The 23,867-nt window shown below is 47.8% G+C and overlaps 1 protein-coding gene across 1 annotated transcript; it reads left to right on the top strand.

Moving 5' to 3' along the window:
- Nucleotides 1-14,948: 14,948 nt before the first annotated feature.
- Nucleotides 14,949-17,594, top strand: LOC123121672 (transcription factor bHLH30). The gene is made up of 2 exons (XM_044541686.1): nucleotides 14,949-15,557; nucleotides 16,808-17,594. The coding sequence occupies exons 1-2, from the start codon at nucleotides 15,114-15,116 to the stop codon at nucleotides 17,375-17,377; spliced, it is 1,014 nt and encodes a 337-aa protein (XP_044397621.1). The 5' UTR covers nucleotides 14,949-15,113; the 3' UTR covers nucleotides 17,378-17,594.
- The last annotated feature ends 6,273 nt before the right edge of the window (nucleotides 17,595-23,867 follow it).

Here is a 23,867-nt window from a genome sequence, read left to right as displayed (position 1 = left end):
GCAACGCTCACTGTTCATCCAGAGGCAACACCATGGGGTCCTGTTCATCCAAACCCCCCAGCAACGCTCACTGTTCATCCAGAGGCAACACCATGGGGTCCTGTTCATCCAAACCCCCCAGCAACGCTCACTGTTCATCCAGAGGCAGCATCGATCGGCTTCAGTTAGCAGCAGTAGCGAAGGAATCGCTCAATCGGGTTCAGTTAACAGCCATCGATCGATCGCTCGGGTTCAGTAACGCGTAGCCTGCAGTGCAATCGCTCGGGTTCAGTTAGAGCCCAACGCCTCGCTCGGGTTCAGTTAGAGCCCAACGCCTCGCACCCACGCGCGTGCGTGTACGAGAGAAACACGCATCGCTCGGCCCCGACCACCCACCGTAACCGGGAACACCCCGATATTTTCCTCGCCCTCGCTTCTACCATGGTTTTTTCCGTCATGGGCGGCCCAAAGAATGTCATGCAGCTGCGTCTTCGGCCCGCCCAGGACGAAAATCCCATTTTCTGTCATATTTTTTGTCATAGAAGTAGGACCCCACCACATCTATGATGATACCGTGTTTTGTCACAATTATTGTCATAGAAGAGTCATAAGTATGACAGAAAAAAAATTCGTTCGGCCCAAAATGTCACGGATGTGTCTTTTTTTTGTAGTGCCTAATCTCGATCTATGCCAACTCAACAAACACCATCGAAGACACCTGTAGAGCATCTTTATAATCACCCAGTTATGTTGTGACGTTTGATAGCACACTAAGTGTTCCTCCGGTATTAGGGAGTTGCATAATCTCATAGTCATAGGAACATGTATAAGTCATGAAGAAAGCAATAGCAATAAACTAAACGATCATAGTGCTAAGCTAACGGATGGGTCTTGTCCATCACATCATTCTCTAATGATGTGATCCCATTCATCAAATGACAACACATGTCTATGGCTACGAAACTTAACCATCTTTGATTAACGAGCTAGTCAGGTAGAGGCATACTAGGGACACAGTGTTTGTCTATGTATCCACACATGTACTAAGTTTTCGGTTAATACAATTCTAGCATGAATAATAAACATTTTTCATGATATAACGAAATATGAATAACAACTTTATTATTGCCTCTGGGGCATATTTCCTTCAGTCTCCCACTTGCACTTGAGTCAATAATCTAGATTACATAGTAATGATTCTAACACCCATGGATTCTTGGTGCTGATCATGTTTTGCTCGTGAGAGAGGCTTAGCCAACGGGTCTGCAATATTCAGATCCGTATGTATTTTTCAAATCTCTATGTCTCCCTCCTTGACTTGATCATGGATGGAATAGAAGCATCTCTTGATGTGTTTGGTTCTCTTGTGAAATCTAAATTCCATCGCCAAGGCTATTGCTCCAGTATTGTCACAAAAGATTTTCATTGGACCCGATGCACTAGGTATGACACCTAGATCGGATATGAACTCCTTCATCCAGACTCCTTCATTTGCTGCTTCCGAAGCAACTATGTACTCCGCTTCACACGTAGATCCCGCCACGACGCTTTGCTTAGAACTGCACCAACTGACTGCTCCACCATTCAATATAAATACGTATCCGGTTTGTGACTTAGAGTCATCCGGATCAGTGTCAAAGCTTGCATCGACGTAACCATTTACGACAAGCTCTTTGTCACCTCCATAAACGAGAAACATATCCTTAGTCCTTTTCAGGTATTTCAGGATGTTCTTGACCGATGTCTAGTGATCCACTCCTAGATTACTTTCGTACCTCCCTGCTAAACTAATAGCAAAGCACACATCAGGTCTGGTACACAGCATTGCATACATGATAGAACCTATGGCTGAAGCATAGGGAATGACTTTCATTTTCTCTCTGTCTTCTACAGTGGTCGGGCATTGAGTCTGACTCAACTTCACACCTTGTAACACAGGCAAGAACCCTTTCTTTTCTTGATCCATTTTGAACTTCTTCAAAACTTTATCAAGGTATGTGCTTTGTGAAAGTCCAATTAAGCGTCTTGATCTATCTCTATAGATTTTGATGCCCAATATATAAGCAGCTTCACCGAGGTATTTTTATTGAAAAATCCTTATTCAAGTAACCTTTTATGCTATCCAGAAATTATGTATCATTTCCGATCAACAATATGTCATCCACATATAAGATCAGAAATGCTACAGAGCTCCCACTCACTTTCTTGTAAATACATGCTTCTCCAAAAGTCTGTATAAAACCATATGCTTTGATCACACTATCAAAGCGTATATTCCAACTCCGAGAGGCTTGCACCAGTCCATAAATGGATTGCTGGTGCTTGCACACTTTGTTAGCACCTTTTGGATCGACAAAACCTTCTGGTTGCATCATATACAACTCTTCTTTAAGATATCCATTAAGGAATGAAGTTTTGACATCCATTTGCCAAATTTCATAATCATAAAATGTGGCAATTGCTAACATGATTCGGACAGACTTAAGCATCGCTACAGGTGAGAAGGTCCCATCGTAGTCAATTCCTTGAACTTGTCGAAAACCTTTCGCAACAAGTCGAGCTTTGTAGACAGTAACATTACCGTCAGCGTCAGTCTTCTTCTTGAAGATCCATGTATTCTCTAGGGACAATTACATTTGAGCCCCTAGTTCTGTCACACCCGTGTGTTTTGCCCCTAAATTAAAAAAACCCTCGTTTCTGTCCAAGCTCGTTTACTCCTCTTATGCTTTTGCCCTTTGACCGTTTGACCGCAACTTTGAAAACTTCATATCGAATTCATAAGGAATAGTAGCATGGGTCATTGATCTACAACAATATAGACATGCAAAATACTATCAGGTACTAAGTTCATGATAAACTAAAGTTCAATTAATCATATTACTTAAGAACTCCCACTTAGATAGACATCCCTCGAGTCATCTAAATGATCATGTTATCCATATCAACTAAACCATGTCCGATCATCACGTGATATGGAGTAGCTTTCAATGGTGAACATCACTATATTGATCATATCTACTATATGACTCACGCTCGACCTTTCGGTCTCAGTGTTCCGAGGCCATATCTGCATATGCTAGGCTCGTCAAGTTTAACCCGAGTATTCTGCGTGTGCGAAACTGGCTTGCACCCATTGTATGTGAACGTAGAGCTTATCACACCCGATCATCACGTGGTGTCTCGGCACGATGAACTGTAGCAATGGTGCATACTCAGGGAGAACACTTGTACCTTGAAATTTAGTGAGAGATCATCTTATAATGCTACTGTCGTACTAAGCAGAATAAGATGCATAAAGGATAAACATCACATGCAATCAATATAAGTGATATGATATGGCCATCATCATCTTGTGCCTTTGATCTCCATCTCCAAAGCACCGTCATGATCACCATCGTCACCGGCTTGACACCTTGATCTCCATCGTAGCATCGTTGTCGCCTCGCCAACTATTGCTTCTATGACTATAGCTACTGCTTAGTGACAAAGTAAAGCAATTACATGGCGATTGCATTTCATACAATAAAGCAACAACCATAAGGCTCGTGCCAGTTGCCGATAACTTTTCCAAAACATGATCATCTCATACAACAATTTATATATCATCACGTCTTGACCATATCACATCACAACATGCTCTGCAAAAACAAGTTAGACATACTCTACTTTGTTGTTGCAAGTTTTACGTGAATGCTACAAGCTTAGCAAGAACCGTTCTTACCTACGCATCAAAACCACAACGATTTTTCGTCAAGTGTGCTGTTTTAACCTTCAACCAGGACCGGGCGTAGTCAAACTCGATTCAACTAAACTTGGAGAAACAGACACCCACTATCCACCTGTGTGCGAAGCACGTCGGTAGAACCAGTCTCATGAATGTCGGTCTGGGCCGCTTCATCCAACAATACCGCCGAATCAAAGTAAGACGCTGCTGGTAAGCAGTATGGCTATTATCGCCCACAACTCTTTGTGTTCTACTCGTGCATATAACATCTACGCATAGACCTGGCTCTGATACCACTGTTGGCGAACGTAGTATTTCAAAAAAAAAATCTATGATCACGCAAGATCTATCTAGGAAAAGCATAGCTACAAGCAGGGAGAGTGTGTCCACGTACCATCGTAGACCGAAAGCGGAAGCGTTAAGTAACGCGGTTGATGTAGTCGAACGTCTTCGCGATCCAACCGATCCAAGTACCGAATGTAGGGCACCTCCGCATTCAGCACACGTTCACATCGATGACGTCCCTCGAGCTCTTGATCCAGTTGAGGCCGAGGGAGAGTTCCGTCAGCACGACAGTGTGGCGACGGTGATGATGAATTTTCCGGCGCAGGGCTTCGCCTAAGCACTACGACGATATGACCGAGGTGTGTAACTATGGAGGGGGGAACCGCACACGGCTAAAAGATCAACTTGTGTGTTCTAGGGTGCCCCCTGCCCCCGTATATAAAGGAGGGAGGGGGAGGCCGGCCAGCCCTAGCTAGGCGCGCCGGGAGAAGGGGAATCCTGCTAGGACTCCAAGTCCTAGTAGGTTTCCACCTAAAGGAAAAGGGGGAAGGAAGGGAGAGGAGGGGCGCCCCAACCCCTTGTCCAAATCGGACCGGGCTTGGGGGGCGTGCGCCATCTCCTGGCCGCTACCTCCCCTTCCCACTGAGGCCCACTAAGGCCCATCAACTTCCCGGGGGTTCCGGTAACCCCTCCGGCACTCCGTTTTTACCCGAAACTATCCGGAACACTTCCGGTGTCCGAATAACAAGGTCCAATATATCAATCTTTATGTCTCGACCATTTCGAGACTCCTCGTCATGTCCGCGATCTCATCCGGGACTCCAAACAAACTTCGGTCATCAAAAGACATAACTCATAGTACAAATCGTCATCGAACGTTAAGCGTGCGGACCCTACGGGTTCGAGAACTATGTAGACATGACCGAGACACATCTCCAATCAATAACCAATAGCGGAACCTGTATGCTCATATTGGCTCCTACATATTCTACGAAGATCTTTATCGGTCAAACCGCATAACAACATACGTTGTTCCCTTTGTCATCGGTATGTTACTTGCCCGAGATTCGATCGTCGGTATCCTCATACCTAGTTCAATCTTGTTACCAGCAAGTCTCTTTACTCATTCCGTAATGCATCATCCCGCAACTAACTCATTAATCACATTGCTTGCAAGGCTTATAATGATGATCATTACCGAGAGGGCCTAGAGATACCTCTCCGATACACGGAGTGACAAATCCTAATCTCGATCTATGACAACTCAACAAACACCATCGGAGACACCTGTAGAGCATCTTTATGATCACCCAGTTATGTTGTGATGTTTGATAGCACACTTTGGGCGTGTTTGGTTGCCGTAGTGAATAGTAGTTGCATTGCATACACATCTCAACCCAGCCTGGCTCTGGAAAAACAGCCTCATATGCGACATCTGCGAGTTGTTTGGTTGCCTGCATCTAGGGTCCCTGCATTAGGTAATACACAAGTGCACTTTGTTTTGTTGCCTACATTGGCCCAAGCGGCACATGAACTCGGTGTTTGGTTGCACGCATGAGGTATGATTAAGAGCTAGCACTTCACTTAGCAGACAGGGTTAAGAGCTAGCAGAGGGAAGGGGAGAAGAAGTGCAGTGTGCGCCGGACAATGGCGACTACGGTGGATAGTGGCCGTGGCGCCGTGTCCGACATGACAAGCATGGAGTCATGGACGAGCGACCCCGTCAGCGGAACGGCGAGCAACCCCGTCGGCGAACTAGTTGCGGTGCTCGCGTAAAGACAATGGACAGACGAGGAGAATGCGGTGCTCGCGCCATGGTATCGTCAGTGCAGTGGACGAGAGAGGAGGTGGAGATGATCGACGCCGGAAAAAACTCCAGTGTAGTAGGGCGAAAGAGAGGAGGTGAAGATGATCGACCCCGTCAGCGGCGTGGCGAACTGAAGTGTGCACGGAGGCAGAGGACACAAGAAAGCAGTGTGTGCGCCATTGCAATGTCAGTGTAGTAGGAGGACGACAGAGAGTAGGCCGAGATGAGCGACACCAGAAACGACTCTAGTGTAGTAGCACGCGGGCAAGGAGATCAAGGGGAAGGTCTTCGGCGTCGAGAGGGATGAATAGGAGGGCTCTGAGCAGAGGATAGAGGAGCTCAACATGGCGGCGTCAATGCAGTAGACTATTGTTCAAAGAGAGATGAAGCTACGATCGTCGAAACCAAAAACTACAATACGAATGTTGTGAGGCACAGCGAGATTAGGCTGCTGGTCAAAAGAAATTTCAAATGATCGATCGTGCGCGATGAATCTGACAAAATTCGTCCAGAATAGCTCCAAACGGGAAGACGAGATTAAGAACGTACGGCCGACGAAACTACGAACCGATCGCCTGAATGGAACCGTAGCATCGAGGTGCATCTTTTTCGTGTAGAGCTTACCTCGAACCGAAGCACCGTTGTGTAGATCAGAGGGAGGAGATTAGATAGAAGCTTACTGGAGGTTGAAGAAGACCTAAAGTAATCACCTCGCATCCCTCCCGTCTCCACTCGTGCAAGGGCCCACTCAGTTGCGCTCGGCTCGGCCTGGCTCGCGAGAAACTGCCGATCTGAGCGTTTCCAGTGAGCCAGGCCCAGAGGTGCTTTAAGTTTCGTGCTATGTAGGCCCAACAGGAAAACCAGGCAACCAAACAGCCAGTTCCCTTCCCGCGCGGGCCTGGTTGGGCCTCATGCGAGCAACCAAACACGCCCTAAGTGTTCCTTCGGTATTCGGGAGTTGCATAATCTCATAGTCATAGGAACATGTATAAGTCATGAAGAAAGCAATAACAATAAACTAAACGATCATAGTGCTAAGCTAATGGATGGGTCTTGTCCATCACATCATTCTCTGATGATGTGATCCCGTTCATCAAATGACAACACATGTCTATGGTAAGAAAACTTAACCATCTTTGATTAACGAGCTAGTCAGGTAGAGGCATACTAGGGACACTCTGTTTGTCTATGTATCCACACATGTACTAAGTTTCCGGTTAATACAATTCTAGCATGAATAATAAACATTTATCATGATATAAGGAAATATAAATAACAACTTTATTACTGCCTCTAGGGCATATTTCCTTCAATTAGAACAACTTCAAGTGACAAATAAGGATTGTAAATATAGCCATACTTGTATGACTTACTTAATCACGTTTCTCAAGTGTACAACGGAAAATATAATTTTATACTAATAATAATCAGACAACCTACGGGTAGCCCACATGTATTAAGTTGTACCCATACCTTACCCATGGCTAGAGACCACGACCCAGGTGCCCATGGGTACCCAAACACATGGGTCACATTGTTATCTTTAACAATGAGTCACGTCTAATAGCTTGGTGGTCTAGGTTAATAGAGTTAAGCACCATCAGACTACTTCGGGTATGTGCTCTATTTGTGGAATGAGTGATGAAAGTATGTTTCATGCTTTGGTCACTTGTCCTAAGGCAGTTGAGGGAAGTGCGGAATATTCTGAGGGGGGAGGTTTTCAATTTCTCGGGACCTAATTATATGCATATCTTGTTAGATAAGTTAACTCCTCTAGTACAAGAGACAAACTTATTCATGTTCTAGAGAGCTTGGCACTTACGCGGTGATCTGATTTTCGCGAAGGGGAAGGAGTCTATTTCAAACTCTGCTAATTTTGTGGATAACTATTGGACGTCGTTCTCGTCTTGCCATTTCAATGCAGAGTTGTTCCCTGGCGTCAAAGGTAACGGAGTTGAGAATGAGGTTAAGGCATGCTAATACTCCTCTGAGTACCTGTGAGGTATGGAAGCCTTCGCCTTTGGATTATATTAAAATCAGTGTGGACTTCAGATTTGTAGAGAGCATTTGTGCTGCGAGTGTGGGGATTGTTGCCAGAAATTCGGCAGGCGAAATCATTATCTCCTCTTGGGACTACATTGGTTTGCGTACCAGTGTCGATGAAGTGAAGCTTCGGGTGTGTCTCACAGGTCTTTGATATTGGTACCACTTTCCACAAGCCTATTATTTTGGAAATAGACGGCTCTTTTGTGGTTTCTCTCCTTAATTACACGTGATAACCTTAATAGGTCGTCAATCGTGGATTTGAAGAAGGAAGTCTCTTTTGAGGTAATGGACTACTTCATTAATATCACGATTAAAGTTCATTGCAGACAATGGCCGAATGACATTCGGCACATCATTAATCCAAGCAGCACAAGCCTCGCGCACAACCGACCTAGCAAGAGCGTGAGCAGCCCCATACATAGACGACTAACATGGAAAAAGGAAACTGAGAGAAACTTTGACGCCAACTTTTGGATGTCAGAAACAATGACCCGTGTCCCTCAGCATCCAGCATAGGAGAATTAACTTTGACAACACAGATGAGCAATCTAAAGCGACCATCACCTGTTGGAAATTGGCTTCGGCGGCAAATGACAAAGCTACTTCTAAATTTCAAGCTGGCGAAGATCAATAGGAAGGCCAATGTGGTGGCTCACCAGATAGCTAAGTAGGTCTTATGGCTTTTCTTTCTAATAGTTTTTCACCCCGTGTGGCGAATGTTGTAAGGAAGTGAGAAACAATTGCATTAAACTTTTTAATTAATTAATATAGGTTTTTCAAAATGAGTCGCCCGTGTTGACCTGATCAGCTTCAAACTCAACGACTCTGATTTTTGGTGCACATTATATGAGTGTGGCGTGCGTGTGCTGTCCTCAATGTTTTCTAAACAAAATGATCGCAATTCTCGTATCTTTTGGAAGAAAAAAAATCCCGCATGGTCAAATGAATTCCACAACGGGGAAGAAGTTCAAGTACCTTGACTGTACGGGTCATGTAACTTCACTATATGTATTTTCTCAAATTAACTTTACTAGTTCATGACCATAGATTAGCCCATAAAAGCGTACGGAATGCACATACCCCTTGGCACTAAGCTTAAACCCAAGCATGCCGAATTATCAAACAAGCTCTCAAAAGTAGTAGTAGCGGCCAAGCCCCCGCCCCAGTGGAAGTAATGATGGGATTTATCGGTATTATGATTGCGGCCTGCGTAGCCTAGCCGGTGCACGGCTCAAGTAAATCTTCTTCCTCCAAAATGAAAGAAGAAACAAAGGCTAGCCAGGTACCAGTACACCCTACGTGCATAATTTCCCATGCTTCCTCCTTTTTCTGGGCGAGGAAAGGCGAGGGTGCTTTCTAGGAATTTTTGTTCCGGCGCAGAGGGGCAAGAAAGGCGTGTGGTACTCACGTCATAATGGCGTGGTGATGATATCAAGCGCACGCGGGGCCCACCCCATCCCATCCCATCCGGTCCAGTGGCGGATTTGAGAAAAAAGAACCTCGGTGGCGCCTTCGTCACCTCCAATTCACGTCGACGATGTGATCCGCCCGTCCGCCCGTCCATGATCCGTCACACGTCCACCTCTCCCTTCCCGCCGCACCCCATTAGTTAGCGTTCAAAGCTGCGTAAAATAATTACTACGTTCTCGCTTTGTGCACTGGACGCATAATGTTTTTTTTAGGGACACTGGACGCATAATGTTGATCGAGAGAAATGGTCAAATGGCGTTCGCTGCGGCACGCATGCAATGAAGCGGCCTGCAGCACGCTTTTGCTCTAGTGGCGGATCTTGAGAAAGAAAGAAAGAAAACCTGTTGAACGGGAAACTTTCTAGGAGGAGTACCTGACGTGCCTTCAAATGCACATGCAGAGGGACGCAATGATGCATCACACATACGAGTTGGGACAAAAAGGAGCGTGAAAAAGACCAACCAACACGACGAGCCGCGGCCAAAGCCACCTTTTCCTCCCCGGCCAACTTCGGCCAATCACCACCCTTTCCGTCCACGCGACCATGCACGGCCCGCATCCATCGAGGCGAGGCCGACCCGGCCCCGCCGGCCGGCCAGGCCGACGGCCGCGCGCCCCGCCGGAGGAGGAGGAGACCCGACTAGAGCGGTACCGGGCTACGGCGCTCGGACGGACGAACGGGGCCACATTCTTCTTCCTGAGGACGACGAGTGCGCGCGGCAGCGGCACACAATGATTCGGCTGGGTCGGGCCTCGGGCGGCGCGCGCGCGGCACGAGGCGAGAAAAGGTGGCGGGCGATACCCGAAGGATCAATCGATCGAGGGCAGCCAAAAAGCCGAGCCGCGGCGCACACGCCAGCCCCGGACACAATCACGCGCCGCAGCAGCCTCTCCTCTCCTCTCTCTCTCTCTCTCGTCGCCTCGGCACGGCACGGCACGGCACGCGCGCGCAGGAACACTCCACCCAGACCCAGGACCGAGAGGAGGAGGGGCAAAACGTGGCTCGCGCCCAGGTGCGCCTTTTCCTTCCCCGTCGGTTCCATCGGTGCCTCGCCCGCACGCAGCCTAGGATGGATAGATCACAGCAGCGGCAGCAGCAGTAGGTCTGCTCCGTTGTTGCGTGGGTCCTTCCTTCACTCCGTGCTTTACGTGAGGGGCGTCAATGAGGAGCTTGGGCCAAACGGGGGTCGGCATGGCATGGCATGGCATGGCATGCAGCGCAGAGGTCGTGTTCCCTGGCGCAGGGCACACCGGGCCCTTTTTCTAATGACTGCCCCGCAGCGCTGGTCGGCTTTATACTCGGCGCGCCCGGGCCCGCCACGGTTGGCCTGCCTGCCGCCGGTGATGCGCCTAGGTTTCAAACTGCGCCCTGAATTGTCAAGTCGCAGCCCTGCTCCAACTTCCATTGGTTTCTTTTCTTTTCGATAATAATAATAATAATGTGCTTACAAATGTACTCCCCGGGGCTCTCTTTTTCTTGGTGCATGTCTCGGGCGGAGACGGTTTAGATCCTTGCATACGTTCGTTTTTCTTTTGCATACATTTCGTGGAGCTATTAGGGTCACACAAGATAGTTGGTGCCCTGGTCAGTGATACTAGATCCTCCATCCTTTTCTTTTATGCTCGAGATCCTTGCATAGTTGCATACCTTTTGACTTCCCAACGAAATTGACAATAGTTGCATGAATGGGCTTCATACAGATTTTTCAGTAGGCTAACCTTCAAGTCTAAGGAAGCACTAAGTTTCCTTTTGCTTCAAGGTAACCATATGAACAAAAGAGAAAAGGACCACAAATTTTGCTTGTTAGCTACGAACTGTGATGGCCTACAAAACACACAGTATAGCGTAACACATTCGTGTCGTATATCCTAACAGTTATTGTCCCAATGAAGAGCAAATCGGACTATTGTGAGTGGTGTTTCGGTCACACACAAGTTTAAGGAAGCACTAAGTTTCCTTTTGCTTCAAGGTGACCCTATGAGCAAAAGAAAAGAGGTCCACAAATTTTGCTTATCATCTACGGGCTATGATGGCCTGCAAAACACGCAGTGTAGCGTAACGCATTTACGTAAGTATCCCAATAGTTATCGTCCCAACGAAGAGCAGAGGGGAGTATTGTGAGTGGCGTCTTGGTCACACACAAGTTGTCACATGTATTGTGCGAAGTAAATGTCTAAAATTTTGCAAAATGTATTATTGTCCCATGAAATAAATATACCATGATGGTACAAGAGTTGATTGTTGCAGCGAGAATAATAAAGAGCTTGAATGTAAATACCATAAAGTATAGCGGCTGAAAATAACAGATTATGGTCCGTAATAGAGAGGTTAGGCACGCAGAAACTCCGGATTACGGTGTACAACAAGTGTGCCAATGCGACGGTAATACCAGTTGCCTTGTATTGTGATTCTAGTGCGTATATTGTTTGTTCTGTATGCAGTTCACCCTTGAGTCATCGAACTCCTCCATGCCAAAAAAATTCTCCCCAACAGTCCTACTTTGACGTTGCCATGACATGATTGTTTACACAATTAAGGTCGCATGGCCGAAACAATGCATAGGTTTCATGTATTCCCGTTATCTCATATCATCTTCATTGTTCATAGATACTAACACCCGTCACCTCAAGGTCACAGATTCACTAAACAACATGGGTTACCTGCGCGAGTCCTCTGTCCAAGCTTTCTCCTCAACGGTTCTTCCTCTTCTTGGGCTGGCCTTTCCTCCGGTCTGCTGGTTGGGGCACCTCTGTCTTGGAGATGAAGCTCGGGCAATGCGGTCCGCGACTGGCTATGTGGCGGCTTCCTCGCTGGTTCAGCCCCGACCTAGGCGACATTGGCTCTGCGTCCTCTCCAATGTCCATGGCTAGTCGATGTCTTGTGCTGGCGCGGCTCCGGCCTCGACGATCTTGAAGCTGCGTTCCTCCAGCTTCTCTGGCTCGCCCGCATCCCGGCGGCTCATGCTCGCCTCCAGATACCTAGCTCGCCTACTCGGTCCACCTCCATGCCTCGTCCTTCCCCTACTAGATCTAAAGCTCGCGGTTCCTGCGGTGCTTAGTGTCACATCCTTCTTCGGTGACAGGCGCTCTCCACCCCTCCTATGATGGCAGGTTCCAACCAATGGCATGTCCTTGACTCCGAATCCTGATCCGGCAAACGTGGGATTGCTTGGACATAGGCCAGGGAAAAATCCCCGCTCGACGCCGATGCTGAAAGTGGCGACACCTACGGATGTCGTCCCTTCTTGGAGGCATTGTCATGGCTTTCTTTCCATGCCATTCTTCGAGCACCGGGGGAAACCCCCGGGTACGGTTCTTCGAATCGGATCACGCCGTTGTCACGACATCGTTCCCCTACATGAAGGCATTGTCTTGGTGGCTTGCGGTGTCCCCAGTGTTGGATTTGGAGTTTTTGCGCATCATGTTTGTCTGGGCTACTTCGTGTTGTGTTGTATCTCCTTCTTGGGTTGAGCATCCCATGTTTCTCTCCTCCGGGCTCCATATTCACATCATCTTGCGCTCGTGTTGTACATCTTATCCTCCCCTGTACTCGCTCTCACTTCTTCTATCAATGACATGATACACAAGCTTTGCGTATTCACGAAAAGATGTGTTTCTAAAAAAATCCTTAATACCACATACATGGAAGCACCTTGGGCTTGTTTATAACTAGTGTGTACATGCAATGCACGTGTATATAAGGCAGTATATTAATTGCACGTGGGTACTAGGTACATATGATATTATTTGCGTGTTAATTATGTAAGCGCTATATTTTGTATGATATTAATTGCACGTTAAACATGCTGAGCCCTCGCCATTGGAGCAATCTAGGTTGTTATAGTTACCTGATTTGATGGCCGAGATTAGTTGGATCTGCCTCTTTGTGTCTTTTTATATTGGTATATAGATATGGATATAGATATAAATTTGTGAACATATGTCATACTATATAACATGTGAACTTGTAAAAATTTGAGCGAAAATTTCATCACCTAGGGCCTGCAAAATGAAAATAAATGAACACTTTTAATTGCATTATTTTACTTATGTTATTTCTAACAGACTGTACTTACTCATTTTTTAGAACAAAAATCTATATGGTCATGAAGTTACATCCACTATTTTTCATGTTTAAAGGATATATATCAATACACACAACACATATTTAGTATCATTAGATTCATCATGAACTGTACTTTTCTATTTTATTTATTACTATTTTAGATGTCGATAGTTTGTTCTACGAACTTGGTCATCCATAGACATGTTTGACTTTTGAAAAACAAAATATGCACCACATTTTGGAACCGCGCCGGTGGGTGTGTGTGTGTGTGTGGGGGGGGGGGGGGGGGTGTTAGTACACCTGGAAGCACCTTGGGTTTGTTTAAGAATTATCAAAAAAAATGTGAGCGCCCATTTCATGCTATAACATGTGAACTTGTAAAATCTCAACCAATAATTTCACCATCTATGACCTGAAAAAATAATAGAAATAGACATTTTCAACTGCATTATTATTTAGTACTTGTTTTTTTGTACTGGACCATACTTGCTCATATTTTTGAATGAAATTTGTAAGTTCTTCCTTTCTCTTTCTTTCATACTTACTGAAAACTTTGAAGTGCATCTACGCAAAGCACACATGTCAATATGTGACTTTATATTAAGAGCATCTTTTTTGCGGGGTTATACTACGAGCATCTTTGATTCACAGTATGTGCAAAACGCATGCATAAGAAAAGAAAAACGCAAGAACAGGGCGTCGTGAAGGTTGTCAGAATCACGATTTTGAATCGGATCGGAGCTTCGGTTGTAGGATCGCGAATCATAGAATCTTCACTATCAGAATCGTAGAAATGTAGATTCTAAGAACTAAAATCGTAGAATCATAGGGGTTAGTTTAGATCTCAAAGTCGTAGAATCGTATAACAGAATCGCGATTCTGACAACCTACTGTCGTCACACATTGAATCCTACTTGATTGTCTATGGAGAAAACATGATTCTTCACGTAAATTTGAAGTGGATGGATTTTTTTTCCTGCTAGAATCTATGGCATATGAATCATCACAAGAAAAAAAAATACTTATGTATTACAATCCTACCAATGAAAGAGGTCCCAACAAAGTACTAGTATCATAAGTAGTAAGAAAGTCCTTGAGAAAAAAATTATATGGAAACTATCTATCAGTGCAGATGAATCGTAAGAAAAAAATCGTATAGATTACACTTCTACCAATCAAAGAGCCCTAACAAAGTGTATCATAAGCCCGCGAAAAAAAGTGTATATATCATAAAAAACAACAAACAACACCAAATCGTAGGCCTGAAGCATGCTACAGCCCGGCGATCATTCTCACTCACGAGCACTCCCCCTCACCAGCCAGCCGGCCACCCCGCTGGGGCTGGTGCGGCGGTGCATGCGTGCGACCACTGTACACAGACCGCACGACACGAAGCAGACACGAGCCGAAAAAACAACTCTTTGCAGAGGCGAAAAGGCCGGGCCCACATGCCGCTCCGCTCGCATGCACAGCGCCGTACAGGCTCGCTTGCCTGCTTGCTTGCCGTCTCCACCACTGCCCGCCCCGCGGAGCCAAAAGGGCGCGATAAAAAGGCCCCGTCTTGATGCGCCGTGGCCACGGGCGGCGAGCGAGCGGGCTTAAAAGGCGACCGAGAACCCCCAGTTTGACCGGGAAAGAAAGCAGCGGATCGATCGGAGCAGCCACTACCGTCCCTCCTCCACCACCACCCCCTCCACCCACCTCCACGAAGCCAGCCGGGAGCGGCCGACGGCGACATGTGGGAAGGGGGCGTGCACGGGAGCCACCAGGACGCCGCCCGCCTGCTGCCCCCCTGGCTCGGGGGCGGCCCGGCCGCGTTCGCCGACCCGGTCGGCGCCGCGGTTGGGGCCGGCTTCGGCGGCTACGCGTGCGACGTCGTCGGGCAGGCAGGCGGGGTGTTCGGGTTCGGGTTCGAGGCGGCCGTCGTCGCGGCGCAGCAGCAGCATCAGCAGCAGCGCGCGGCCGAGGCTGCGGCGGCGGCGGCCGGGGGCAGCAAGGCCGTCGTGTCCGGGCTGCTCGGGAGCCTGCAGGCGGAGCTCGGCCGGATGAACGCCGGCGAGATCATGGACGCCAAGGCGCTGGCCGCCTCGCGGAGCCACAGCGAGGCCGAGCGCCGCCGCCGGCAGCGGATCAACGGCCACCTCGCCAGGCTCCGCAGCCTCCTCCCCAACACCACCAAGGTAATACTACGTGATTCGATGAGCCGATCATCGTATGTATTTACGCACGGACGCCTTCTCGATCGTCTAAAACCATGAATTCTTCGTGATCCCTAATTATCTCCCTCATCTCGCGATTGGTGGTCTTGTCCTAGGCTCCTCGTCCTAGCTGCTGCTACTCGTTTGATCTTCGATCTTGCTGCCGCAAATTACTACTACCAAGCTGTTAATTTGATTCCTTTTTATGTGCATGGTGGCAGTCCTAGCTAAGCTAGGTGTTGCGCCTATAATGGCAAAGACGTGCAAGATCGATCCACAATGGAACAGTTCCAGCACGGATCTTGCGATCTTGCCTACAGGCTACTACTGTGAAGTCTGTGATCACCGTAGTACCAAAACACAATGAAACAAGAATCATGGCTTGTAAACCGGCAGCTGGTGCTAACCTTCATTTTGCTAGGTCTTGCACCAATATGCATATAGCCATACTAGGCTCGATCAATTTCACTAGCCTGCATGATGTAGCCTCTAGGTAGCTTGCTAGGAAGATTTTCATTATCGAGAAAAAAAAAGGAACGCATACTAACCTGTGGTAAAAATCACAATGCAAAATAACCTGTGTTAAATGTTGCAGTTTGCATTGCATCGATCCTTGCTTCTAGTCAATTAGACATGTTCTTCATCCTTTGGTTCTACTCGATCTAGCAGTGTGCTAATGTTTTATCTTGGAGATGGGATTAAAAGGTACGTACATGGTGTTATCTGAGTGATACAAAGGTGGACGTAACAGTTAGGAGGGAAAAATCTTTCATTAACCAGGGGTGATCTCCATTAGTGGCAATGGGGCAGGACGCACCCACGCGCCGCACGCCGTATGTGCTCCCGTACTCGTGACAAGACTTGAGGGGCCGCCAGGGCAAGAAATCTTTCATACGCCGGAGAAACCGCTGCTTCTGCTCGGAGAGCAGGAGAAAAAAAAGAGCAAAGTGAGAGAGACAATAATGAACTCCATAGATACATGACACCAGTCACGGCACCACGCGCACCTACACCCATGCGCGCGCCTAGCTAAGCTAAAGCCCCAAAAGACATGAGAATGCAGCGGAAAGCTGCACCGCGACCGCATTTCTTGCCACCTTTTTCCCCACGCTCACACCAGCCTGATCATCATTTTAATCGACCAATTATAGCTAGCGTGGGCAGTGCTCCGTTCTCCCACTATTGTATTAACAGCTTGTAATCGCATGTGGTTTGCGGTCGTGTGCGTGCAGACGGACAAGGCGTCGCTGCTTGCCGAGGTGCTGGAGCACGTGAAGGAGCTGAAGCGGCAGACATCGGCGATGACGATGATGGCGGCTGCTGTTGGGGGCGACGAAGACGACGACGCCGCGCCGGTGCAGATGCTGCCGACGGAGGCCGACGAGCTGGGCGTCGACGCGGCGGAGGACGGGGAGGGGCGGCTCGTGGTGCGGGCGTCGCTATGCTGCGAGGACCGCCCGGACCTCATCCCCGACATCATCCGGGCGCTCGCGGCGCTCCGGCTACGTGCGCACCGGGCTGAGATCACCACGCTGGGCGGGCGCGTCAGGAGCGTGCTCCTCATCACGGCGGAAGAGGGCGAGGAGGGCGCCGACGAGGGCGGTGACGGCATCGACGAGGAGTGCGTCGCATCTCACCGGAGGCACGAGTGCATCGCGTCGGTCCAGGAGGCTCTGCGCGGCGTCATGGACCGCAGGGCAGCGTGCAGCAACGACACGTCATCGTCCGGCGGTGGCGGCGGCGGCGGGAGCATCAAGAGGCAGCGCATGAACTACGGGGCGCATGAGCAGTGCTCGGTTTAGCCGCGCACCGGCATTATCCAAGATCGCAGAAGCTGCATGCATTGCGCATGCGCCTTGGCGATTAGCGTAGCTAGCTAAAGTTTTAGTCGTCGCAAGCTTTGGGGTGCGGTCCTTTGGGTATAATGGTGTGCATGATGGGGTAAAAACGTGAAACTGCAAGAGAGGGAGAGTTTTATGCATCCCTTTTATGTTCTTGTGCATGGATGCATGGATGCTACGCAAATGTATACCTTGGGAGAGGGGGGGGGGGGGGGGGGGGGGGGTGAGAGCTCTTTCAAGTCAGCCTTCATACGGGGAGGGTGATTGTGGGTGTACAAATGTGCTATCTCTGGGGTATAATGGAAGGTGGTATTGGCTTACATGTTTGCATCTGGAGTTGGAGTTGTGTCATGCAGGATTATTTATGATTAGCAGTTGTGTGCTAGCTCTAGCTGATCACGGTTGATTCACAGATTCAGAAACGTTGCATTTTGGTTAAAATCTTGATTTTAGTTGAGCAAATGCATGCGTTATTGAGTCACTTTGAACTACTGTGTGCTATTTAAGGCTCGTGGAGTTTCTAGGTCTCCGTTGAGTCCTGTGCTAGTTAAAGGCTGTCGTGTTTGTGTTCACCTGTAAAACCTTTTTGTGTTCTCCCTTTATATTAGGCTGGTTGTAACGAGGACTATCATGTATGATACTACTTCCGTAATGCATAGTATCCTAAGTTAGTACTTAGGTTGCCTTATAATTGTGATGCATCACACAAAGTAGTACAACATTTAATATGATACGGTATCATGATATGATACCACATCCTCTCTTTCCTCATTTAATTGTGTGCCACATCATTTATAAAGTCTAGTTGGCATGCATGATACCGCTTATGATACTACCATCACAACCAGCCTAAGAACCTCCGTCTCGGTGTATAAGTCATTCGCGTAGTTCTAGACCGACAATTTAACTATCTAAATGTGTATTATATGTGACAAAAAATTTATATTTTGAAACTACATTCGTGTAGAAATCTAGTGATATACTTTTCATGACATATAATACATATTTAATTCTCAAATCGATGACCTAGAACTAGGCGAATGACTTATACACTGAGACGGAGAACGAGCTGGTTATAGCTAGTTGAGGCAGAGAGGAACTTGTCAGTCCTATGCTCTTATTCCAAAAGTCTGTGTCTACCTCTGTATACATATGTCTCCTTCTTGGCCATAGTAAGATCTTTGTGTCTAACATATATCTGACTAACATACCTGTTTATCTTTCGTTCTCCTCTCGCAAGGTGACTAGGCACAACCTTCGTACCATCGATCTTCGCTGGAGAGCGGTGGATTCATCTCCCCTACGTCTGCCGCTCCGAAAGCCAGTGATGGGGAAGGGAATCGGCGTGCCTTGGCTCGGACTAGTAGATATGATAGGCTTTTAGTCCTCGCAGGAGCGACACTCAGACGGATGGAGCCGCTTCTCTTTGAGTCAATCTTCTGGATTCTGATCCTCCTCAAGTTCGTCTACCGGGACATATTAAACGAAGCTCCAGCATAGATTCTCTTTGGGGTGGCGAGGTTACAATTTCTCATCGTGCGTACACAATGACAAGATTTGGTGGTCATGTTCTGTAGATCGGTTCAAGGGTGCAACGATGACCACTGTGGCTTTGGGACGCTGGTCCTTAGGGACACGAGCACGAAGACTTTCCGGCTTTCACCGACATGATCAGGCTGGCTCCGGTATGGGAGCGTCGATAGTGGCACATCGACGACTCGTTTCACGGCGGTGGTTGTTTGGTGGTCCAGGGCCCTCAATGTAATCTTTTATTATGTTTGTGTGCTTTGTACTTTTGATCAATAATAGATCTGAGTTCTTTTTGCAAAAAATAAATAATGTGATAATAAGACACAAGTTATATCCAACATAAGACAATAATACGACATTAAGTTCCTACTAGCTGATGTGTAGGGTTTCTTCCGTCGAGATTGCTCCTTCAATGGCGAGGAAAAAATATAGGTACATGCATGGGTCCCCTCTAGCCTATTTCAAGCTTGGAGGGGCCTCCATAAGACATTGCATCTTTATCGTTTTTATCATGTTTAGCTTTTTGCAATCATGCTATTTTGATACTCATGCGAGAAAGCCTACTAGTAGCGCTTGTGAAATACCTATAGCAGCAGTGCTGGGTCCAGCGCTACTACTAACGCGCTACAGCTAAGTTGTAGCAGTAGCGCTGCCCTGACGAGCACTACTGGTAAGTATGGTTAGCAGTAGCGCTGCCAGAACGAGCGCTACTGCTACCTATCTGTAGCGCTGCAACAAAGCAAGCGATGCCGCTAATCCAGCGCTGCCGCTAGATGCCTTCCAGCGCTACTGCTAGTATTCCTGCTTTCACAGATTTGTTCCCCCTCTACGTATTTGTGATGTATTTGTGCATACTCTATACAGTAATTTCATCAGATCATAATAAACATACACTATTCTCATCACATCATACACATACAATAGTCTCGTCATACCATCATCATCATCATCATCATCATCATCATTCAACACAAATATCATCACATCTCAAAAATAGCGATACACAAGTCATGTCATGTCTCGAATAAGTGCAACTGCATGGTCATTGCACACACACAAGTTTCATCATCTCTATCTAAACCATGATGTAGAAGAGAAGAGCGATCAGCATGAGCAAGAGGGCGACTATGTAGTACTTCTTGAGGCACCAGGGGTTTCGCTCCCGCTCTTGCCGGAGCGTCCACCTCAAGTAACTACTTTTCGCTTCAGCTCTGCTGTCGAACCCTCTGTGGCTAGCACCCGGGTACTTGTCCACCTGGGCCTGAGCGTCTGGCCAGTGGTCATATACTCCTGGAACCCTCCCAACGAACACGGTGTAGCAGTCCTTCGCCATCTCTGATCTATGTACCTGCATTGTCAGTTGATGAATTCAACGATAATATGCAACATAATGTACTTAAGAAAACAAAGAGGCATAATTAGCAAAATACAAGCAACCTACAGTAAACATAAATAACAAAGTTCCTCATACCCAAACTAATTAACTAGAGCGATCTACGTTAGTTCAGGAGGACGGTTTAATTACATCACAGAGTTTCGCCGTGCATAAATTCAAAGTTTTGCCATAGAAAGACAGTAGTGACACATTGTCATCGACAATCTGTCCTCCATGTCGGCGGTCCAATCTTCATAGTTAGGGAGGAAGCACCCGAGCTTCTTGAAAAGCTTCAGGTCCAGACACTGAGCGAGTAGCAGTGCTCGTACATCATCCCGCATGATTGGCCCATGGTAGAACATCCCTGTTGGTTCGAGGACCTGCTTCATGATCACTTGGGCAACACTACAAAAAAAACACATCCGTGACATTTTGGGCCAAATGAATTTTTTTGTGTCATGCTTATCACACTTCTATGACGATAATTGTGAAAAAACCCGGTATCATCATAGATGTGGTGGGCTCCTACTTCTATGAAAAAAAATCATGACAGAAAATGGGCTTTTCGTCCTGGGCGGGCCGGAGATGCAGCTGCATGACATTCTTTGGGCCATCCATGACGGAAAAAAACCATGGTAGAAGCGAGGGCGAGGAAAATATCGGGGAGTTCCCGGTTACGGTGGGTGGTCGGGGGCCGAGCGATGCGTGTTTCTCTCGTACACGTACGCGCGTGGGTGCGAGGCGTTGGGCTCTAACTTAACCCGAGCGAGGCGTTCGCCTACTGAACTCGAGCGATTGCATTGCAGGCTACGCATTACTGAACCCGAGCGATCGATCGATCTGGCTGTTAACTGAACCCGATCGAGCGATTCCTTCGCTACTGCTGCTAACTGAAGCTGATCGAACCTGTTGCCTCCTTCCCTTGATGAACAGTGAGCGTTGTTGGGGGGGGTTGGATGAACAGGACCCCGTGGTAGTAGAGACCGTTGCCGCTGGATGAACAGGACCCTGATCGAGCCGGTTGGGGGTGGATGAACAGGACCCCGTGGAGGGCTGGATGAACATGACCCCGTGGGGGGCTGGATGAACATGACCCCGTGGAGGGCTGGTTGAACAGTAGACGGTGGAGGGCTGGATGAACAGTAGCCCATGGAGGGGTGGTTGAACAGGACCCCGTGGAGAGGGCTGGTTGAACAGTAGCCGGTGGAGGAGCGGTGGAGGCTGGATTAACAGGAGCCCGTGGATGAACATTCGCATGTGGAGGCTGGAGGAGGTCGACAGTGGATGAACAGTAGCCCATGGAGGCTGGAGGAGGTCGACGGTGGAGATGAACAGTAGCCTGTGGAGTCCCGTTTTGCGGTACACCACACCCCTCCCGATGAGGACCCCCGTTTCGACCGTAGCGCTCCAACTTAAGTATGTTTCCTCCGTTTTGCGGTATGCCACACCCCTCCCGATCAACAGGACCCCGTTTCGACCGTAGGAGGTCCAAAAGAAGCCCGTTTCCTCCGTTCTGTGGTACGCTAGACCCCGTTTCAGCTGTTCCGTCCAAGCTGGTTGGCTCCCGTTGAATAGGACGCATTCCGACCCAGTCGGTTGCCTCCCGATGAATAAGACGCTGTTTCTCCGTTTCGACCCAGCCGGTTCGCTGCCCGATGAACAGGACGTCGTTGCTGCCTTCCGTTGCCTCTCCATGTACACAAGCCCTGGCCGTCCGTGTATATGCATGAGTACGCGCTCGAGACCCCGCCCGTATGTACGTACGTGGCCGTATTTTTTGCCCTGTGGCTGTATGTACGTGTACAGGACTTAGACAGGATTGCGTGAACTGCTATGTCGGGTGCTCTACAATGACACGTGCCACTACTTACTCGGCCATGGTTCATACTTGCAGAGAGACCGATCGACCAGTATGTACATACATGTTTGCGACCAGACAGACAACGCTACGTATGCTTTGACCGGGTGGGTCCCAGCGGTCAGGGAGGATAAGGACGCACTTCCGTGCGTGTAAAGATATAGCTGCTCGGTCCCAGCTATCAGGGGGAGGAATCGTTTTTATTTTCCAAGTAAAAAGGAGACACTTCCTTGTGTTCGAAGATGTAGCTGGTGGGTCCAGCTGTCAGCCTCACCGCCTAAAGTCCTCTTTCGATGGCTGTCCTTCGTTGACCATGTTGACCACGCCGCGCCGAGAGCACCAAGGCGGTGGACGATGGCGAGGCCTAGGAAGGGAACGACACGGAGCAGGGGAAGATGCGATAGTGGATGTCCGCTCGGAGGGGAGTACGTGGGTTGACTGCTTCGGCTGCGGTGTGAGGCTGCCGTCGCCGGAGAACAACAGGAGGTGTGGGTGAGTATAGAGGGACGGCATGGCCAGCGGTGGCAGCGCAGCCGGACACGAGAGGGAGGAGCAGGCGGCACAGCCGGCGCTGGTTTGGGTGGCTGGAGCAAGAAGACCAGAGGTTGAAGAAGCATGAAAACCGTTGGATGGACATCGTACGGCCACTGCAGCTAGAATCGTTTATATTGACTAAGTTGACAAAGCCCTTGGTACGCGTCAGCTTAGTAGGCCCATGGGTCAGCCTCCGAAACGGTGCGCCCCAGATGTTAGGGGGAGGAATCATTTTTTGGGCGGCTGAAGCAAGACTATTCGAGATTGAAGAAGAAGCACGCATCCGTTGGATGGACATCCAACGGTCACTGCTGCTAGAACCGTGTTTTGACTATAAGTTGACAAAGCCTTGCATACACGTCAACTTAGTTTTTTTAAGGGACGCGTCAACTTAGTAGGCCCACAAGTGTGTGGCAGAGAATATATAGCTCATTTGCGATTTGCAAGAATGTACAACCCATTTTTGAATTCTAATGGAATTTACTACAGCCTATTTACAGTTTGTTAAAAGTACAACCCAATTTCTAGCTTGGACAACGATTAATAATTTCAACCAACCGCTCAAAACAGAATTCAATAAAATTTCCCACATTTTGATGGGATCTAAAATATTTTTATCCCGAAATTTCTAGTCAGATCAAATATAATTTCAAAATAAATTTGTATTACGTAAAAATGCAAAGAAATATTGCGCGCACAACGATAAATGAAATTAAAATTTTCAAAATCCAAAAATAATATTTTTTAAAACTAATTACGTGTTTGGTGCATTTTTTTATAGTTACTGCCCAGGTTTTATAATTACACCTCATTTATTATTTTTTAAAGCCCATTTTCTTGGTAAGCCTAATGCATCCTTCCTAGGAAAGAGTTGCAGCCCAGCGGGGTGGAGAATAACAAGTTGACCTTGCCTGGGTATTCCTCAAAAAAAGTATAGCTGGGCTAGCCATTTTCAACTTGAAAAAAAATTAATATCTGGGCCGGATATCTGGCCTGGGCTAGACGGGCCACAGCCCGCACAGTTAATACCCTGCTCTCCTCTGAACAACAACAAAAACATCACTCAAGAAAAACTTTGCAGTGCTCATACCTCAAAAACACAAATACTGCTCGAGCTGCTTGGTCCCAGCTGTCGGGCGCTCCTTGTGAAATTC

The sequence above is a fragment of the Triticum aestivum genome, chromosome 5D (genome assembly GCF_018294505.1).
Source record: "Triticum aestivum cultivar Chinese Spring chromosome 5D, IWGSC CS RefSeq v2.1, whole genome shotgun sequence".
In the NCBI taxonomy this organism is placed as follows: domain Eukaryota; kingdom Viridiplantae; phylum Streptophyta; class Magnoliopsida; order Poales; family Poaceae; genus Triticum; species Triticum aestivum.
This window is presented reverse-complemented; position numbering and strand designations above follow the sequence as displayed.